The sequence below is a fragment of the Chiloscyllium punctatum genome, chromosome 23 (genome assembly GCF_047496795.1).
Source record: "Chiloscyllium punctatum isolate Juve2018m chromosome 23, sChiPun1.3, whole genome shotgun sequence".
Classification (NCBI taxonomy): domain Eukaryota; kingdom Metazoa; phylum Chordata; class Chondrichthyes; order Orectolobiformes; family Hemiscylliidae; genus Chiloscyllium; species Chiloscyllium punctatum.
Genome location: NC_092761.1, coordinates 87,421,377 through 87,443,827, shown reverse-complemented (window position 1 = coordinate 87,443,827; position 22,451 = coordinate 87,421,377). Strand labels below are relative to the sequence as shown.

The 22,451-nt window shown below is 41.0% G+C and overlaps 1 protein-coding gene across 4 annotated transcripts in view; it reads left to right on the top strand.

Annotated features, from left to right (window-relative positions):
• The window catches only part of kmt2a (lysine (K)-specific methyltransferase 2A), a 146,158-nt gene that overhangs the window by 22,920 nt on the left and 100,787 nt on the right, over positions 1 to 22,451 (top strand). For all 4 annotated transcript variants that reach the window (XM_072593403.1, XM_072593402.1, XM_072593401.1 and 1 more), the window contains exon 2: positions 14,983 to 15,061. In XM_072593403.1, the coding sequence (XP_072449504.1) occupies positions 14,983 to 15,061 (79 nt within the window). The remainder of the gene's footprint in view (positions 1 to 14,982; positions 15,062 to 22,451) is intronic.

The window sequence follows — 22,451 nt, the reverse complement described above, 5'->3', positions numbered from 1 at the left end:
TACTGCTTTTATACTCTTCTAAGCATTCACTCGATCTATCCTGTCTCTGACATATGCTTCCTTCTTTTTCTTAGCCAAACCCTCAATTTCTTTAGTCATCCAGCATTCCCTATACCTACCAGTCTTTCCTTTCACCCTAACAGGAATATACTTTTCTCTGGATTCTCGTTATCTCATTTCCAGCAATCCCTTTACCTGTGAACATCTGCCCCAATCAGCTTTTGAAAGTTCTTGCCTAATGCAGTCAAAATTGGCCTTTCTCCAATTTAGAACTTCAACTTGTAGATCCTTTTTCCATCACTATTTTAAATCTAATAGAATTATGGTTGCTGGCCCCAAAGTGCTCACACACTGACACCTCAGTCACCTGCCCTGCCTTATTTCCCAAGAGTAGGTCAAGTTTTGCACCTTCTCTATTCGGTACATCCACATACTGAAAATTTTCTTGTACATACTTAACAAATTCCCCTACATCTAAACCCTTAACACTATGGCAGTCCCAGTCTATGTTTGGAAAATTAAAATCCCCTACCATAACCTATTATTCTTACAGATAGCTGAGATCTCCTTACAAGTTTTTTTTCTCAATTTCCCTCTGACTATGAGAGGATCTATAATACAATCCCAGTAAGTTCTCATCTCTTCCTTATTTCTCAGTTTCACCCACATAACTTCCCTGGATGTATTTCCGGGAATATTCTCCCTCAGCACAGCTGTAATGCTATCCCTTGTGAAAAACACCACTCCCCCTCCTCCCTTGCCCTCCTTTCTATCCTTCCTGTAGCATTTGAATCCTGGAACGTTAAGCTGCCAGCCCAGCCCATCCCTGAGCCACGTGTCTGTAATTGCTGTGATATCCCAGTCCCATGTTCTTGACCATGCCCTGAGTTCATCTGCCTTCCCTGTTAGGCCCCCTTGCATTGAAATAAATGCAGATTAATTTATTAATCCTGTCTTGTCCCTGCCTGCCCTGACTGTTTGACTCGCTTCTGTTCTCAACTGTACCAATCTCGGATTGATCTCTTTCCTCACTATCTCCCTGGGTCCCACCCCCCACTTTACTAGTTTAAATCCTCCCAAGCAACTCTAGTAAATCTCCCTGCCAGTATATTAGTCCCCTTCCAATTTAGGTGCAATCTGTCCTCCTTGTACAGGTCATTTCTACCCCAAAAGCAATTCCAATGATCCAAAAACGTGAATCCTTCTCCCATACACCAGCTCCTCAGCCATGCATTAATCCTCTCTATCATCCTATTCCTGCCCTCGCTAGCTTGTAGCACTGGGAGTAATCCTGATATTACTGCTCTCGAAGACCTTTTTAAATTCCTGCCTAACATTCTAATCTCCCTTCAGAATATCAACCTTTTCCCTTCTTATGTTGTTGGTTCCAAAGTGGACAATGATGTGGCTGGCCCCTCTTTCCCCTTGAGAATATTCTGCACCCCCTCTGAGACATCCTTGAGCCTGGCACCAGGGAAGCAACACACCATTCTGATTTTTTGGTGCTGACCACAGAAACGTCTGTCTATATCTTGTACTAGAGAGTCCCTTAACACAATTAATCTCTTGGAACCTGACGTACCCTTCGTTGCATTAGAGCCAGTCTCGATACCAGAAACTTGGCTGTTCGTGCTACGTTCCCCTGTGAATTGATCACCCCCTACATTTTCCAAAACCGCATACTTGTTTGAAATGAGGGTAGTCACAGAAGACCCCTGTACTACCTGCCTATTTCTCTTACCTTTCCTGGAGTTAACCCATCTATGTGACTATCTGAGACTCTCCCTCCTTCCTATAACTGCCATCCATACATTCCGTTGCTGTTGCAAATTCCTCACTGCCTCTAACAGTCTGTCCAACCGATCCATTCGATCTGATAGGATTTGCAACCAACAGCATTTATTGCAGACATAATCCGCATAATGCCTAACCTGTCCTTAAACTCCCACATCTGACAATAAGCGCATATCACTCTACTAAAGGCCATTTTTGCTCCTTCACAATTTGCTGACCTAGAAAATAACACCGTCTTATTCCTCTACAAAACACTGCTCCAGGTTAAATGAATAGTTATGGCTTATATTTTAAGTTTAATCGAGACATATCTCAAAAAACATAATCAAGAAAGAACACACTCTTCTCACTACTGCAGACTTTCTGTAGGCCACATTTAAGTGAATTCTTTTATCTGTGTCTGTGCTGTGACTTCACCCAGCCAGTTCCTCCAAGATCAGTTGTGAACTTCACTATTTGTTAATTTTCCCAAAGCCATTTCGATGTCCAGCAATACATGAATTCAAACAGCAAAGGCAGTAACTGTGCATGTTTTATCTTCCCCCCCCCCCTTAAAACTGCTCGCATATTGAATTTTTTCTTCCAAAGTTCCAAAGCAATGCAATAGCATGTAAAACAGTAATTGCTGCTCCCAGAATTCACCTGAAGCTAGTATCTGCATGATTGGCTTGAATCACTTAGGATGAAAAGAAGGCCATTCTCTTCTTTCACCCCTTTTAACTGTAGCTGATCGTTACTCTTAACTATCTATTTTGATTCTGAAACCCTTAATACAATAGCCTAACAAAAATTGCAGCCTGTATTGTAAAAGGACTGAGGAAAGGTGCATACAGTACAACCTCCACTATCCGAATTTCGGATCTCAAGGTCCCGTTAAAAACTGCATGAGGCAACTCAACATTCAGTTAAACAGCATTATGGTGTGCACTGCCAGATAACGGAGAAATGTTTGATAACCGGCACTCCTATTACCACTGCTTTAAGATCAGATCGATTATCCAAACAAAATACTCTCCACCTGTTTTGTTCGGATGATCGAGGTTCTACTGTACAGGAATAGAAATAAAAGTGGGAGAGCCATATGAGAAAGTTGGTACAAGTTTGAATAAAGTAGAAGAGAAAATAATAAAAATAAGGTGGGAAAACAGAGGGAAAGATGTTTGCAAGTATTGCAACAAAATTTATATATCTTTATAATTTGTGACCATATGAGAGGCGAGTGTTTGATACTTTATTGTCGAGCAAAATTTTTCACTCATCTTAAAGTGCTGATATTTTACATCATAGAGCTGCATGGATTCTCTTGATACTTCAGGTGCTAGGGTTATCTTAATATGTACATGTTCTCAGCAAATGCATTATTTGGTTCTCAGTAGCATCAGTATAGAGCATAGTTTCACTCCACAATGCAAATATAGAAACTGACTAGCAGTTAGGAGAGGGAGTGCTGACTAATCCTCCAAGTTCTGTAGCTAGTAGTGCTCAGATGAATTGTTGTAATCCAATCATTGTTCTAACAGCAACGTAGTTAGTTCGCCAACACCAAGCTAGAATCTTTTCTTTTATCAATTAAATTAATACTGTGCACAGTGCTGCCAAGGTTAGTATTTATTGCTCATATCTAACTAACCTTGAGAATGTGGTTGAGCTGCCTCCTGTAACTGGTGGCAGTCTATGTAGTGCAGTTATGCCCAGTGTTTCCATTTACAGACAAATCTATCAGGGAATGTGTTATTTTAAGTACATTGAATGTTTATAGCACTACTTTCACTGGCCCAAGCCGCAGTGTTCTATGCCAGCATGTTATGCAAGATTGCAATGAAAATTGTGCTGCACAGGAGATTGTACAAGTAGAAACAGATACCGAACAACTGTTGGTACAAAATTCATTTACAGGGTAGCTTTGAGTAGGTGAAGGAAAATATGACTACAAATTTTACTGCAAATTTGCAAAATGATTAGGGTGTTTCCCACTAAGATGCATATTTTTTAAACTGTTTGCTTTGAATACCCACATAAGCTTTTGAATACATTTGAAAACCAGAACAATAGCAAGAAAATTGTTGCTGGAAATATTTACATATAAGGTTTGTATAAGGTCAACTTGAAAACTGTACCTTAAAACACAAACTAATTTGTTGCAAAATAGTCAACTGCCACCAAAATTCTCACTTTTATGTTGGCTGTTACCCACAAATTACATGTGCTTTCTGTATGGCTGATTTTAATCATAAGGAAAGGGGTCTAAATTTGGAAAATGCCATTCATCAAGTCTATTCTATCCATTGTTGATGTCCGACTGCTATATAACCTTGTCTTTGGGCATTAAGGGGAAGAGTTGCTCTTTCAAGCAAATAAAAAATGATTGGAGCATGTGCTTAGAGCAGAGGATTAATGAGGAGGTGACAACATGAAGGCAAATAATTAAAAAGAGATAAATAGGGTGGTGAACAAGGTAGAAGCTCATATCTACAATTTCTAAGGTTGCAATCCCATTTTCACAATGAGTGGTAAATTGGACACAGTTTCACTGTGCACTCATATCATTGCAGTTTACTATAAAACAGTGTTGGCTGAGACATTGATAAAGATCACCTTTATTTTCTCAGCTGGTGAATGAGGAAGCAGGAAGGAGGAAAATAACTCAATTACCTCATTGTGACCAACAACTTTCTTTTGTCCCACCAACAGCTTTTGGGTGTCTGTTATACCCTGGTCTGCCTAACTTGAATATTACTTATATGTTTGAGGCTTTTCTTGCACTCTGTTACCCAAGATGCAAGGAAAATGGTTGCCTGATAAGTGATTCTTTGTTCTCGCTTTCAAGATCCAAGTTCTGTTTTGATAATGAGTAGTGTAGAGTAGTTTTTTCTTTGTCATTTCTACCATATACAACTGATTCAGTAAAAATGAGACAGCATTCCTCCAGTACCGAGGGTGCTAAATGGACAGAACAGACTACACAATCATATGTAGCATATGTTACAATACTCTACTGAGCTGTCATTTGTGTTCCAAACAGGTCATTTGACATGCTCTTTTACCTTCATACATTTCCACTGTTGAAATAATGAGTCATTTATGGACTGTTACTCCAACTCATTTTTATGATCTAGCGTCTGACTATTCAAATCTTTCTTCCCCTAATTTAATACATGCCAAAATTCTCACTTTCTTTAAATATTCTCTAACTGAATGAAAGTCCCAGGATTTGGGACAGGGTCAACAACGTTTCCATAGACTTATGTCGCATAACAGAATATTTGATCATTGTCACATTGTTTGGACAAGCTGGCTGTGTGCAATCGGTTGCCATGTTTCCTACATAACTGTGGTGATGTTTTAAAAGTACTCATCTGCTGTTTTGGAACTTACTGTCTCTGAAACGCCCTGTATAAATGCCAGCTTTATAATTGTTCCAATTCCCATAGATAAGGTTAACCTTTAAAAAGACAATTGAATTGAAGGTTTCAATAAAATCTCAAGTCTTATAATATACTTACTGTGCAAAGTGCAGAAAATAATCAAGAGTGCTAATGGAATGTTGGCCTTTATATCTAGAGGATTGGAGTATAAGGATGCAGAAGATATGTTATATGTATACCAAACCCAGGTTAGACAGTAAAGAAAGTACTGAGGGCAGATCTGGGCACCCCACCTTAGGGTGTATTGGCATTGGAGCAAATATGACATAGGTTAACAAGAGTGATAACTTAACCCTGAAGACAAGGTCTGAGAAGAAACTATGCAAATTAGGCCTGTTTTCACTCGAATTAGAAGGTTAAGGAGTGATCTGATCAAAGTCTTCCAAGATTTTAACAGGAAATGACAAGAGTAGATAAATATGAGCCATTTCCACTAGCTAGAGATTCTAAAACGGAGTGACATTGTCTGAGAATGAGAGCCATCCCATTCAGGTGAGATGTTAGGAAGCACCTCCATACACAAAAGCTGGAACTCTCTTTGACAAATGGCAGTTGATGCTGGATCAGTTATGGAGTTATAGAGTCACACAGCATGGAAAGAGATCCTTTGGTCCAACTCCTCCATGCCGGCCAAGTTTCCCCAAAATAAACTAATCCAATTTGCCTCCGTTTTATCCATATCCCTCCAAACCGTTCCTTTTCACGTACCTATCCAAATGCATTTTAAGTATTCTTACTATATATGCATCTATCACTTCCTCTGGCAATTCATTCCAAATATGAACCATCCTCTGTGCAAAAGTTGCCGCTTTGATCCCTTTTATATCTTTCTCCTCTAGGGAAAAGATCTTTGCTATTATGCCCTTCATGATTTTAAAAACCTCTATAAGGTCAACTCTCAACTTCCAATGGGGGAGAGTTCTGGATTAGAGTGGTGCTGGGAAAGCACAGCAGTTCAGGCAGCACCCGAGGAGCAGGGAAATCGGCGTTTCGGGCAAAAGCCCTTCATCAGGAAAGGGCTTTTCCCCAAAAAATCGATTTCCCTGCTCCTCGGGTGCTGCCTGAACTGCTGTGCTTTTCTAGCACCACTCTTAATCCAGAATCTGGTTTCCAGCATCTACAGTCATTGTTTTTACCTCTCAACTTCCTATGCTCCAGTGAAAAATGTCCCAGCCTGTCCTTACCACTCAAACCCTCCAATTCCAGTAATATCCTTGTGAATATTTTCTGCATCATCTCTAATTTAGTATCCTTCCAATAGCACAGTGCCCAGAACTGTAAATAATACTCCAAAAGTGGCCTCACTAACATCCTGTGCAATCTGAACATAATGTCTGAACTCCTATACTCAATGGCCTGAGCAACGAAGGCAGGCATGCCGAATGTCGTCTTTAGCAACCTGTTAATTTTACGTCTGAAACAGTTTTCACGAAGCAAAGATGTTAATGGATATGGGTCAACAGTAGGTATATGGAATTAGGCCACAGATCAGCCATGATCTCATTAAATGGCAGAACAGGTTCAAGGGACCTAATGGCTTATTCCTGTTCCTATTTTCCTATATTACTAGAATAAACTAAAATCAACAATGACTAAGCATTATTGAGTAAGCAATTTAAACTGTAAGGAAATGTTTCTTCATTTAACCTTTGAAATGACTGAAGGGATTCCTGGGCTTTTTTATTTGCTCTGTCCCTTTGGTTCTCTCTCTTGTTTTCCCTCTCCTTAAGTCTAAACCCTATCAGCTCAATTTAACTACGGTCATTGTTTGTATTGTGCACCTTCTTCCGAGTCGGATCTATCTCTTCTTCCTGTCACTCTCTTTCTTCACCGCCATCACCAACTAAGCTTACTGGGTAGGATTTGGAGCAGATCATATGGTCCCCTTCAGTCCTGCATTTTACCTTAAATTAAAGAGTCCCAAATCATCATCATCATGCAAAATTTGCCACAATGTTAGGGTGCAGAACACCATTTCACTGTCAGAAAATTGAGACTGATCAAAGCTCAAAAAAGGTTTAAAAAAAACCTTAAATTTTCAAAACCTAATAAAGTACCAATAGTTAAATGAATTAAAGGAGAAGTTGTAGATGAAAAAAATGGAAGACTACAATTAGCATCTTTCATTGCTATTGGATATCTCAATCTAGTATATAGGCCATAAAGATGTAATCATAATTGTAATATAGGAAATGCAACATCCAGTAAGTGCCTAGCAAGCTCCTACACTATCCAGTCATTATATTACTATTTGGTCAGGACAGTGGGATAACTCCTCCGATCCTCTCAGAATCGAGGGAAGTCAGGTTGATGGTGTCCTACTTCTGAGGTGCTCTGCGTTTGAGTCCCTGTTTATGGTTGCAGAAGGTGCATTCGTGATAGAGCTAAACCAACGCGTAAGCCTTGGGTGGATAATAAATGTGGGAGAGTTTCCTGATCTGCTTTGCCTGATGCAGAGTGGGGTCCCTCAATGTAAATGTCTGGCCACTGGTTCCAGGAGAAACTGGAAATGAACATAAACATTTTTTTTGGTTTGCATCATTGGAAACCTGTAATGTCCCTGAGAAATAATGTCATTGGATATTTTGTATCCATTGGGGTAAGCGCATGGTGAACCGCCCTTAATGTCTCAACTAAAACACAGTACAGCACTGCCTCTCTACTGCAATGTCAACCTTGTTTCTGTGCTTAAGACCTGGAGTCAGATTTGAAACTGAAACCTGGTCAGTCGGAGATGCGAATACTATAGCTGACATCATGTGCCTTCCATTTGTATACTGCAACTCATGCTATATTTCAGATCAGAATGTTATATGCTGCTTATGATGTAACGATCCCGTTTATCCACTTTATTCATATTAGGTTGGTTAACTCACTTAGCTGGACAGCTGGTTTGCAATGCACGTAACACCAATAGTGTGGGTTCAATTCTTCCACTGGCTATGGTTTCCATGAAGGATTCTCCTTTTCAATTTCTCACCCTGCCTGAGGTGCGATTAACTTTTGATTAAATCACTGGTAGTCATCTCTTTCTCAGAGGGAGAAGCCCTTTGATTGGCTGAGACTGTGGCAGTTTTATCTTTAGTTAACTGAACATCGCTCATTAGGCTTAGAAATAACCAGGTTGTTCAGCAATAATAGTGACCTCTCTTGTATTGAGAAACCCAGAGGGAGGTTAAAGAAAAAGAATAAGAATTTTAAGTTCTAAGCTTAGGGTGATTGGTATAATGAGGAGAGGGGTAATAAAAAAGCTGACAGGAATCCTAATTTAAGCTAAGACAAATGCTGTTCTAATGTGAAACTTAACAGCCAGTCTTTGCACAATGATCCTTATAAATAGGGCCTTTGGTGCTATGAGTTTATCACCTTGCTGTTTGTCAATTGTCTTTGACATTTGCCAACAATATAAGCTGCAGTATATAGCACATAAAAGATCATTTAGCCCATCAGGTCTGCATTAACAAAAACTACTTAAATCTATATTCATTCCACTTTCCAGCACTTAGCCCATAGTCTTGAATTATGACATTTCAGGTGTTCATCAAAGTGCTTGTTAAAATTGTGAGGTTTCAACTGTCTTCACAAACAATGCATTGCATATTCCCATCATTCTCTAGATGTAAACATTTTTCCTCAAATCCCCTCTAAACCTTCTGCCTTTCACATTAAAATTATGTCTTCTTGTTATTAACCTTTCAACTATGGGGAACCATGCCCCTCACAATCCTATGCACAACAATTGGGTCCCCTCTCCGCCTTCTCTGCTTTAAAGAAAACATCCTGAGGTTATCCAGCATCTCCTTATAGCTGAACTAGCCCATCCCAGTGAATCACCTCCAGCCCCTGCTCCAGTGTAATCACATCCTTCTGATACTGTGGTGACTGCTGAGTTCTTTTTCTTGAGATTCTTACACACTTGATGCACCTGCAGTAGGCCAACTTCTGTGAACAACCAAAATTTTATTAAGCAAGTACAAGCTTTCTGGAGGAACCCTTAACACACTTTGCAGGGCTTGCGGTGTGGTGTCAAAGATATCTCTGAGCAAAAGAAACCGTCCTTCCTTTATACAGTACAAAAGTTTCACATTACAGTCAGTAACGCCCACAAAACGACCCCCAGCTATTCCCCCACAGTCACATGTCATTCAAGATACAATGTAGTGATCACATCATTTCCAGAAACAGTGTAATGTAAATCATCCCTAGATGACTAGATCAGTTGTGAATCATTTTTTTTAACTACAGGATACAGTCAGAGTTTTAATTGAAATGTTCTTATTGATTCTGAATAGGGGATGATGATAATGTAAATTCTTTTACTCTGAATAACTAGGAAATGGCTATGCAAATGGCTCTGAATGGCAAGAGATGGCAATGAAAATTCCTTACATTCTACCTGTAAGACAGCGACATACCACCCTAAGACAGATGCATACCACCCTACCCTTGGGACATCCAATTTCCTGCATGTCAGCAGAGCAAATTAACCTCTTAACAGCTCAGTGACTAGAACTACATAGACTACTTTGCCTGTGCTCTTCCAAAGTCCAGAACAACAACTACAGATTAGCCTCTCTGCTCATTTAATCCAGGCCACAACTGATGATAGCAGGTATACCATATGCTTTCTTAACTACCTAATTACAGTAATCTCTCCTGCCTTAAGGGATCTGTGGACAAGCACCCCAAGACCCCTCTGTTCCTTTGAGCTTCTTCATGTATTTGAGTGCACTTTGAGTGCGCCCTTGTCTTGTTACTACTTCCAAAGTACATTACCTCTCACTTATCAGAGTTAAATTGTATCTGCCATTGATTTGCCCATCTGACCAATCTACCTATATCTTTTTGTATGCCAAGACCTCCTTCCTTACTCTCAACCACCCAGCCAATCTTTGTGTCATTTGATAACATCACCCCTGCATTTTCTTCTGTATCATTTATATTTCTTCTATATCATGTATCAGAACCAATGAGGGACCCAGCACTGATTCCTGTGGGTATGCCGCAAGTCACCGGCTTCCAATCCCACAAGAAACCTTCCGCCTCTATCTTATGTCTCCTATCACAAAGCCACATTTGGATCAAACATAGAGATGTACAACAGGGAAACAGACGATTCAGTCCAACTCATCCATGCCGACCAGATATCCTAAATTAATCTAATCCCATTTGCTAGTATTTGGCCCATGTTCCTCTAAACCTCATTTACTCGTACAGATGCCTTTTAAATGTTGCAATTGTACCAGTCTCCACCACTTCCTCTGGCAGTTCATTCCATACACCACCATCTGTGTGAAAATGTTGCCTCTTAGGTCCCTTTTAAATCTTTCCCCTCTCACTCTAAACTTATGCTCTCTAGTTTTGGGACTCCTCAGCCCAGGGAGAAGTCATTGTTGATTTACCCTGCCCATACACCTCATGATTTTATAAACCTCTATAAGGTTTATTACCCTCTGAAGCTCCAGGGAAAAAACACCACAGCCTATTCAGCCTCTCCCTATAGCTCAAACCCTCCAACCCTGGCAACATCTTTGTAAATCCTTTCCGAACCCTTTCAGGTTTCACAACATCTTTCCTATAGCAAGGAGACTAAACTGAATGCAGTATTCCAAAAGTGGCCTAACCAATGTCCTCTACAGCCACAACATGACTTCCCGACTCCTATACTCAATGCTCTGACCAATAAAGGCAAATGTACCAAATGCCTTCTTCACTATCCTATCTACCTGAGACTCCACTTTCAAGGAGCTATGAACCTGCACCTGAAAGCCTCATTGTTCAGCAACACTCCTCAGGACCTTACCATTAAGTGTATAGGACCTGCCCTGATTTGCCTTTCCAAAATGTAACACCTCACATTTACCTAAATTAGACTCCATCTGCCACTCCTCAGCCCAGTGGCCCATCCAATCAAGATCCCATTGCACTGTGAGGTAACCTTTTTTAATGTTCACTACACCTCAAATTTTGGTTAATCTGCAAATTTAGTAACCATTCATCTCTGTAAACATCCAAGTTAATTAGGTAAATGATGAAAAGCAGTGGACCTAGCACTGATCCTATGGCACACTGCTGGTTACAGGCTTCCAGTCTAAAAAGCAACCCTCCAACCCCACCTTCTGTATTCTACCTTAGCTCCAGTTCTGCATGCAAACAGATAGTTCTCCCTGTATTCCATCTGATCTAATCTTGCTAACCAGTCTACCAAGAGGAATCTCCTGGTTGAACGACTTACTGAAATCCATATAGAACATGTCCACCGCTCTGCCCTCATCAATCTTGTTAGTTACATCTTCAAAAAAAACTTAATCAACATAGTGAGACATGATTTCCTCTGCAAAACACCATGTTGACTATCCCTAATCAGTGCTTGCCTTTCCAAATACATGTAAATCTTGTCATTCAGGATTCCCTCCAATAACTTGCCCACCATCGATTTTCATTGTTTCACTGGTGTGCAGTTCCCTGGCTTTTCCTTACCTTTTTTAAATAGTGGTATCACGTTAGCAAACCTATGGCTAATGATGATACAAATATCTCAGCAAGGGGCCCAGCAAACACTTCCATAGCTTCCCAAAGAGTCTCAGGGTACAGTTGATCAGGTTCCAGGAATTATCCACCTTTATGCATTTTAAGATGTCCAGCACCACCACCTGTATAATACGGACACTTTTCAAAATGTTGCTATTTCTTTTCCCATGTCCACTACGTTCCATATTCTTCTCCACAGTAAACACTGATGCAAAATACTTGTTTAGCAGCTCCACACATAGGTGGCCTTGCTGATCTTTAAGGGACCCTTGGATTCTCCTTAATCCTATTTGCCATAGCTACCTCATGTCCCCTTTTTGCCATCCTGCGTTCCTTCGTAAGTATACTCCTATTGTCTTTACCCTCTTATAGGTGTGGAGGTACGAGTGTTGGACTGGGGTGGACAAAGTTAAAAATCACACAACACCAAAAGGTTTATTTGGATGCACTAGCTTTCGGAGCACTACTCCTTCGTCAGGTAGCTGCGGAGCAGGATCATAAGACACAGAATTTACAGCAAAAGATTACAGTGTCATGCAACTGAAACAATATATTGGACAAACCTAGCCTGCTGTTAAGTTTTTCATTTTTTAGAATGGGTTGCAGGTTTCGGTTCATTAATATGTAAATCCCAGAACTTCGTTTAAGTCTTTCTCGAGATAACTTAAAGTTTTATAAAGCAAAAAAGTGACATCTCAGCTCAGACAGTGCATTAAAGATGTGAGGTTAGAGTCTATCTGTATCCCAGTCTTGAGTCAGACTGGTTCTATATCCAAAGTAGAAGTTTATAAAATGTTACAGGGAGAAAGTGAGGACTGCAGATGCTGGAGATCAGAGCTGAAAATGTTTTGCTGGAAAAGCGCAGCAGGTCAGGCAGCATCCAAGGAGCAGGAGAATCGATGTTTCGGGCATGAGCCCTTCTTCAGGAACCAAAATGTTACAGTCAAAAATTGACTGCTTGCAGATTGTATGCGTTTTTGACTAAAATAGAACGTGTCTGCATATGCAAATTCACCACATAAACTTATGTCTGTGTGTGTGTATATGTGAGTTTGCCCCTCTTCCTATCCTTCCTATAGTATCTCTACCCTAGAACATTAAGCTTTCAGTCCTGAGCCACAACTCTAATTACTATGACATCCCAGTCCCATGTTCTCAACCATGCCCTGAGTTCATCTGTGTTATCTGTTAGGTCTCTTGCATTGAAATAAATGCAATTTATCAGTCCAGCCTCTCTTTCTGATTTGTTCCTGCCTGCCCTGACTGTTTGCCTTGCTCCTTTTTCCACCTTTATTGGTCTCAGCCCAATCTCTTTCCTCACTATCTCCATCACTTGCTAGTTTATATCCTCCCGAGCGGCTCTAGCAAATCTCACCACCAGTATATTAGTGCCCTTAAAATTCCGTTGTCCTTCTTATACAGGTCACTTCCACCCCCGAAGAGATTCCAATGATCCAAAAATGTGAATCCTCCCCTGCACCAGCTCCTCAACCATGCACTCATCTGCTCCATCTTTCTACCCTACCCTCACTAGCTCGTGACACCGGGAGTAAACCAGGTACTACTATCTTCTAGGGACTTCCTTCTTAAATTCCTGCCTAACTTCCTGTATTCTCTCCTCAGAATCTCATCCTTTTCCTGTGTCATTAGTTCCAGTGTGTACAATGTTTCTTCCCTTTCAGAATATTCTGCAACCTCACCAAGATATTTTTGATCCTGCAACAGGGAGGCAATGCACCATTCTGATTTCTAGCTGTTGGCTGCAGAAACATCTGTCTGTGCCTCTGACTCGAGAGTCCATCGTTACAATCAAATCACTTGGAGCCTGACGTGCCCCTTGTTAGATTAGAACCAGTCTTGGTACCAGAAAACGGGCTGTCAGTACTATGTTCCCCTGAGAGTCCATCAGCCTGTATATTTTCCAAAACTGCATAAAGTTTTGGAAATAGCCACAGGAGACTCCTGCACTTGGAGGTAACCAAACTACCCGTTTCTTCAGTTCATCTCCCATTCTGCAACTCACACCTCCTAGCTCCTGTAAATTCCTTATTGCCTGTAAGTGCTGCTTCAACCTATCATGCCATCTGAGAAAGTTCGCGACCAAGCACACTTCTAGCAGACATAATCATCAGTGACATGAAAACTGTCCCTTATCATCCACATCTAACAGGAAGAGCACATCACTCTACTAAAGGCCATCTTTGCATCTTAAAAATCTATAGCCCAGAAAATAACACAGTCTTGCTGCTGCAAGCTAGCGTAGTACCTATGTATTTATGTTTTTAAAGTTTAATCAGGAGACAGATCCCAATAAAACATATAATCAAAAAAATGCATTTATCTTCTTTATCAATCTTCTATGTGGGACCTTTTCAGAGACTTGCTGAAATCCAAATAAACTTCATTGACTGTACTACCCAATTCTACACACCTGGTCATGTCCTCTTAAAAATTAATTAAGTTTGTTTGCCATGACTCCTGACAAAGCCATGCTGACTATTCCTGATCCAACTTTGCCTTCCCCAAATGGAGATCATTTCTGTTCTCCAAACGTCCCTCTACGTGAGACTCACTGGTCTGTAATTCTCTGGTTTATGTCTACTATCCTCCTTGAAAAGTAATTGATTCTAGCTTACATTGTCCTGAAGATGTGAAAAGCAACATAAAAGCAAATTCTTTACTTTCTCTACAAAGTAAATTTCAGTAAATGGTGGCTGCCGTGGCCAGTTGCAAGAATTGAACTGGGATGTTTGTTTGGCATTCTAATGTAGCTCATTTGTCTTATATAAATAAAGTTGTAGCCTATTCAGTGCTGAAATAGGTAGTGCTCTACTACCTAGTCATCCAAAAGAAAACAGGCCTTACTGCTCCTAAGTCTGCTCCTTAAAGGATAAATAATGAGCAGGCATAGGTTTAAAAGAAGCAAATTAAGTTGAGGAAAGAACGTTTTCGTACAATTTTTGGATTGCACTACCTGGAAACTTGGTGGATACAGGTTCATTATGAGGAATTCGGGGGACATTGGATGATTATTTCTATTCAAAAATAAAAGGATATGAGGAAAGGCAGCAAAATGAGTGATGTTCATTTGGAGAGGTGTTAATGCAGATCAGATGGACCGAATGATGTCTTTCTGTACTGTAACACTTATCTGATTCTGTAGTCATTCTAGGTGAAGTCAGCAGTCAGTCAAATGTGTTTTCCTAATTTCAGATTTTGATTTGTCTTTCAGGATGAACAGTTTTTGGGTTTCTGCTCAGATGACAACAGCGTACGAAGCCCTACTAGATGCCATTCTAGACCTCAGAGAAGTAAATGTTATTTTTTTTGTGTTATCTATTATAAATGCACACCAAAACACCACTATTACCCTCCTTTCTTCTCCTCCTCCTCCCCCCCATCCCCTCTCTTCCTTTCCTGCCCAAAGGCATTTCCTTAACTTATAGTATTCCTTTCATGTCTGTATCTTGTGCCAGTCTTTTCATTTCCCAATTTCCTGTGCCAGTATCTTCAATTTTCAAGTAATAAACCATTGATTTTACTTTTTTTCTTGAAGTTTCTCCTCCATAATGTCTCTTACACATGTGTTTCCTCAGTTTGATAGGTTTCTGGGGGATGTTGTCAAACAAAGAGATCTAGGGGTGCAGGTGCATAATTACATGCAAGTCGGGTCTCAGGGAGACAGGGTAGTGAAGAAGGCGTTTGGCATGCTTGCCTTCATTGGTCAGTAGATTGAGTATAGGAGTTGGGATGTCATGTTGTGGACTGGAAGGTATTTTTGTTATAGGCAGAGGCTGAATAGGCTGGGGCCTTTTTCCCGGAGCATCAGAGGTTGTAGGGTGACCTTATAGAGGTTTATAAAATCACAAGGGGCATGGATAGAGTGATTAGCCAAAGTTGGGTGAGTCCAAAACTAGAAGGCATAGGTCTAAGGGTGGGGGGGGGGGGGGGGGGGTGCGGGGAGGGGGCAAGTGGTAGAGACAGATGCAATTACAAAATTTAAAAGGCATCTGGATGGGTACATGAATAGGAAGGGTTTAGAGGGATATGGGCCAAATGCTGTCAAATCGGACTAGGTCACATTGGGATGTCTGATTAGCGCGGACGAGTTAGACCGAAGGATCTGTTTCTGTGCTGTGTGACTGTATGACTTGAGATACCTACTGAGATTCAGTCTGTTTTAATTACATTTCATTGTTTGTTTACTTTGTTCATTTACTCTCCACAGTGCTTCTTCATTTGTTACTTTCTCTGTTCAACTGGCTCTTTTCATTCTTCTCCAAACCCAAATTTCAAACCATTTTAGCAAGTCAGTCTCTTCTTTCCTTAAGGTCCAATTTCTCATTCATATAAAACAGCACTTTCCAATAAGGTCTTTACAGATTGCTTCATGAGTTGTTTGTTCAGCTCTTTGGTTCATTGGACAGCCTTCAGTTTTTCAGGCAGCATCAGGAGGTGAAAAAGTCAACATTTCAGGTGTAACTCTTCTTCAGGACTGGGGATGGGTGTAAGGGGAACTGCAGATAAAATGAGTTGGGAGCCACGGTGGTAAGGTGGGGGATAGGTGAATACATGTAGAGGGTACAACCCGGTTGGTTGATGAGAGGAATGGAAGGGAGAGGTGAGGGCTTGGGAAAGGATTTGGGTGATGGGAAAGGAGGTTATTTGAAATTGGAGAACTCAATGTTCTCCAATGTCCTCTGGGCTCTGATCGACTTTTCCTTCTTGGCACCAACTGGATTCATTCCATCGACCAACTAGGTCGTACCCTTTACTTGTGTTCACCTATTCCCACCTCACCACCTCCCCCCATCCCGTTTATCTGCAGCTCCCCTTACACCCACTCCCAGTCCTGAAGAAGGGTTACACCTGAAATGTTGACTTCTTCACCTCCTGATGCTGCCTGGCTTGCTGTGTTCTTCCAGTCTCCTGCTTGTCTACCTTGGATTCCAGCATCTGCAGGTTTTTTTGTCTCTAACCGAGCCTTCAGCTTTTGGCAGATTCCATTGTTGTACTTTGTACTTTGCTGAAGTATTAACTTGGATTTCATTAAGCCAAGCAGTCCGATTTTATAGAGCTCGTACTACAATTCTTAAGTCTTCCCAACTCTTGTCTGTTCTCCACGTATCATAGATCCTGGTACTCACTGGGTGTCATTTTATAGGTGGGGAATTCCATTCATACCACACAATTGTCTTGTGCGAGCTTGATAGTGTGTGTTGTACTGCAAGGTGCATCAAAGCTGAAGCTGTCACCATCTGTTTTCCATATGTGCATCCTTTTCAGTAGATATGTTTAAGTAGCAATCAGAAGCCTAATTTCAGCCAACTTTCTCTGCATCCTGTTTATGGCCCAGTTGCTGTCTTCTAGTTTACATGATTTAATGCTTCACTAGGAAATGCATTTGTTAGACCATTGATGGAGCTCATATGATTCTGTTTTAACATTTTGATCTTTGTGTCAGATGCTATGCAAATCTCTAGCTCATAACAGAGGAAAATAACTTAAAGGTCCATTGTAATGGAATTATTAATTATTTCAACTCTCATTTTGATATTTCAGTCACAGGAAAGTAGGGATTGCTCCTTTAGGAATTCAAAAAAATTTATTAAAATAACATAGACTCTTGAGAATTTGTCAGCAGTTTTCAAATGCTGGTAGACTCTCCTTCATTAGACATCTGGAAAATATTGTTGTTCGTAAATAAGTTATTATATATTAACTCCTTGGGGCCAATTTAACATCTGTCACAAAAACATTTGATTTGGCTGTTGTTGTTACTGTATGCTATGCTATATTGCTCTAATCCGGTGAGCAGCACTGTGATGAAGTTTTCTGATCTGAGACCTTGGGAAAATGACCAGTTCCTGCGAGAAAGCAATTATCATGCTGAGGGAAGCGATGATTTTGGTTAAAGTAGTCTAGGAACAATACGAGGGCTTTTATGAGACCTTTAAAAAAAAGTCTTTTCTCATCTTCCTTTAAAAGACCATCAATCATAAAGGTTAAGGTTGACAGTTCACTTCTCTCTGCAAACTGTGCCAGCCCCGACAAGTATTTCCAGCTTTCTCTGTTTTTATGTTTGTACTACAGCGAGTTTTTTTTTGTTGAGTTTTTTTGGATCCTTAAGGTTTGGCAGTTCTGCACCAGTGTGAATATTTGTACTTATGAAGCGAGAGTTAACATGTCCCATTTTTCCATGAGAGCTGAGTAGATTCAGGACATAAAGTAAAATACTAAAAATGCTTGAAATCTGAACAAAAAAAAGAAACATTCAGCTAGTTAGGCGGATATGTGAAGAAAATGTAAAAAGTCACATTTCTAGTCTAGAGCCAAAGTCACAATTTCTTCCCCTTTTTGAGATTAAGACTTGATAAGTTTATGACGGGATATAACATAAACTGATGGGTCATTTGCACTGAGCAACAAAGTGGCAATAAGAGAACTCTCTGCTAGTCAAATCTAGTATAAGGGAAGTTGGTTGTGGTTGCCTCAATCCTAGGGCATCACTGTAAGAGTTCCTCAGAGTAGTGTCCTATGCCCAATCTTCAGCTATTTCATGTATAACCTTCTCTTCATTGTAAGTTCAGAAGTGGGGATGCTTGCTGGTGATGGTGCAATGTTGAACACCATTCATGACTCCTCAGATACTGTTTGTATGTACTGGATTAGTGGTGCTGGAAGAGCACAGCAGTTCAGGCAGCATCCAACGAGCAGCGAAATCTACGTTTCGGACAAAAGCCCAAAGCACCACTAATCCAGTATTTGGTTTTCAGCATCTGCAGTCATTGTTTTTACCTTACTGTTTGTATGTGCCCTGTTTGAGTTCCAGCAGGGCCACTCAGCACGAGATCTCATTACAGCCTGGGTTCAAAGATAACAAAAGAGTTTGATTCCACAGGTGAGGTGAGAGTGACAACCCTTGACATTAAGGCTGCATTTAACTAAGTATGGCCTCAGAGCCTTGGCAAAACTGGAGTCCATTAGCATTAGGGGCAAACTCTCTGCTGGTTGGAGTCATACCTGGAACATAAGAAGATGATTCTGATAATTTGAGGTCAGACATCTCAGCTCTAGGATGTCTCTGCAGGAGTTCCTCAGGGTAGTATCCGAGACCCAGTCATCTCAAACTGCTTCATCAATGACTTTCCCTCCGTCATAAGATCAGAAATGAGGATGTTTGCGGATGATAGAGATGTTTGGCACCATTTGTGAGTCCTCAGATACTGAAGCAGTCCATGTTCAAATGCACAAGATCTGGACAATATCCAGACAAGTGGCAAGTAACATTTACCCCACACAAATGCCAGGCAGTGACTAACTGCAATAAGAGAAAATCTAATAACTGCCCGTGATATTCAGTGGTGTTACAATCACTGAATCACCCACTATCAAAATTCTTGATGTTACTATTTTTCAGAAACTCAACTCGACTCGCCCCAAAAACACAGTGGCTGTAAGAGCAAGTCAGAGGCTCAGAATACTGCAGCGAGTAACTCAGCTCTTGACTTCACAAAACCTGTCCACTATCTACAAGGCACAAGTCAGGAGTGTGATAGAATAGCCCCACTTGCCTGGATGAGTACAGCTCCAGCAACACTTGAGAAGTTTGGCACTAACCAAGACAAAGCAGCCTGCTTGTTTCGCATCACATTCACAAGCATCCACTCCCTCCACCACTGACACTTAGTACACACTGCTGCTACCATCCACAAGATGATTTGTAGAAATTCATCAAAGGTCTTTAGCATCTACCAAATGCACAACCACTTCCATCTCGAAGGGCAAGGGCAGCAGGTACGTGGTAACACCACCACCTGCAACATCCCCTCCAAGTCACACTCCATCCTGACTTGGAAATATATTGCTGTTCCTTCAGTGTCGCTGAGTCAAAATCCTGACATTCCCTCCCTAAAAGCATTGTGGGTCAAGCTGCAATGGTTCAAGAAGGCAGCTCAGCATTCTCAAAGGCAACTAGGAACGGACAATAAATACTGGCCAGGCAACTGTGCCCATGTCCAGCAAGTGAAATACAAAAACTATGTGCAGCAAGGCCTGGACAGTGTTCAAGGTTAGGTTGATAACTGGCAAGTAATACATGCCACATAAGTGCTGCCAGGCCGTAATGTGCCAGACAATGACCATCTCCAACAAGAGAGAATCTAGTGGTCTTTGCTTGACATTCAGTCACATTGCCATCATTGAATCTCCTCTGTCAACATTTGAACATTGACCAGAAACTAAACTGGGTCAACCATGTAAGTAACTCTGACTAGAAGAACAGGTCCGACTGCTAAGACTAGGTAGGATGGCTAATGTGGTGCCATTATTTAAGAAAGGTGGTAAGGAGAAGCTAGGGAAGTATAGACTGATAAGCCCAACATCAGTGATGAGTAGGTTGTTGAAGGGATTCTGAGGGACAGAATTTAAATGTACCTAGAAAGGCTAGGACTGATTAGGGATAGTCAGCATGGCTCTGTATTTGGGAAATCATGTCTCACTAATTTGAGTTTTTTGAAGAAGTGACAAAGAAGATTGATGAAGGCAGAATGGTGGATATTGTCTGTATGGACTTCAGCAAGGCATTCAACAAGGTTCAGCATGGTAGACTGGTAACAAGGTTAGATCATGTGGAATCCAGGGAAAGCTAGCCATTTTGATTCAAAATTGGCTTGAAGTCAGAGGGTGATGGTGGAGGGTTGTTTTTCAGACTGGAGGCCTGTGACCAATAGTGTACTGCAAGGCTAGTTGCTGGCTCCACCGCTTTTTGTTTTTTATATAAATGATTTGGGTATGAATATAGGAGGTACGGTTAGTAAACTTGCAGATCGCACCAATATTGGTGTGCACAGGGAAGAAGATTATCTCGGAGTGCAACAGTACCTTGATCAGATGGTGTGATCGGCTGAGGAGTCACAAATGTGGGGCGTTGCATTTTAGTAAGGCAAATTAAGGCATGATTTATACACTTAATAGTATGGACCCAGGAAGTGTTGCTGACCAAAGAGACCTGGAGGTGCAGGTTCATAGTTCCTTGAAAGTGGAATCACAGGTAGACAGGATAGTGAAGAAAGTACACTTGCCTTTATTGATCAGTGCATTGAGTGTAGGAGTTTGGAGGTCATATTGTGGCTGTACACGATATTGGTTAGGTTACTTCTGGAATACTGTGTTAAGTTCTGGTCTCCTTCTTGTAGGAAAGACATTAAATTGAAAGGGTTCAGAAAAGAGTTACAAGGATGTTGCCAGGATTGGAGGGTTTGAGCTACGGAGAGAGACTGAATAGCCTGGGGCTATATTCCTTTGAGTGTCAAGGCTGAGGAGTGACATAGAGGTTTATAAAATCATGAGGGGCATGGTTAGGGTGAATAGCCAAGGTCTTTTTCCCAGGATCAGGGAGTCCAAAACTACAGGGCGTAGGTTTAAGGTGAGAGGGGAAAGATTTAAAAGGGGCCTAAGGGACAACTTTTACATGCAGAGGATGTGTATATGAAATGAACTGCTAGAGGAAGTGGTGGGGGCTGGTACAATTACCACATTCAAAAGGCATCTGGATGGATACATGAATAGGAAGGATTTAGGGGGATATGGGCCAAATGCTGGCAAATAGGACTGGATTAATTTAGGATATCTGGTCAGCATGAACAAGTTGGACTGAAGAGTCTGTTTCCATGCTGTACAACTCCATAATTCTGTAGCAGTAATTCAACCGTTGACTTCCCAATGCCTGTTCATAAGGGAGAAATCTGGACTGTGATTGAACACTTCATTTGCATGGATAAGACCATAAGAGACAGGAGTAGAAGTAAACTGTTCAGCCTATCAAGTCTTGATGCAGCTTAAACATCATCCAGGGCAAAGTAGCCCCTTCTGTGGTACCCCATCTGCCATCTTAACCATTTGCTGACTCCACCACTGATGCTCAGCAGCAGCCCTGTACTGCAGATGCATTACAGTAACTCACCAAAGCTCCTTCAGCAACACCTTCCAAACTGCAAACTTTACCACGTAGAAAGATGAATACAATGGATGCATGGGAGTATCACCAATTACATGTTTTCCACCAAGCTGCACACCATTCTAACTTGGAACTTTATTGCAATTTCTTCAGTGTCATTAGATCAAATTTCTTTGCTAAAAGCCCTGGATTGTTTGTAGCCCCCATGAGCTAGGAAGACAGCTCATAACCACTTGCTCATGGGTACATGGACATAAGCAATAAATATTATCCTAATCTGCGATGTTCAGATCCTGTAAAGAATTAAAACAAAATTACTTCTCCGTCACTCTTCTTGATCCAGTGGTAATATTTGTGCCATTAGGCTGGCTTTGCAATGTCAAGGCATGAATTAGTCACAGTTCCTTCCATGTGAACATCAGAAGCACCAATGCTATAATATCTGTCCTCTACCCTTACCAGGTAAAAGTAAACATTGCCTACATTCGCAACTATCCTCAGCTCCCCACTGCTGTTGAAACACACACTTAAAAAGTCAGCTAATTTATGGTATATCATATCTACTGTCCCTACAGGCCTTCCATCCATCACTCTGGATAAATCCCAACTTGTAGAAAACACATCCTGCTGTGCTCTAAGTCTCATTTGCTTTTCAATTCACTTTGATTTGTATTGACCTTCCTGTTATCTGGTTCAGTTAATTTAAGATCCTTGCTTATGTCTTTACACTTCTAGGCATGACA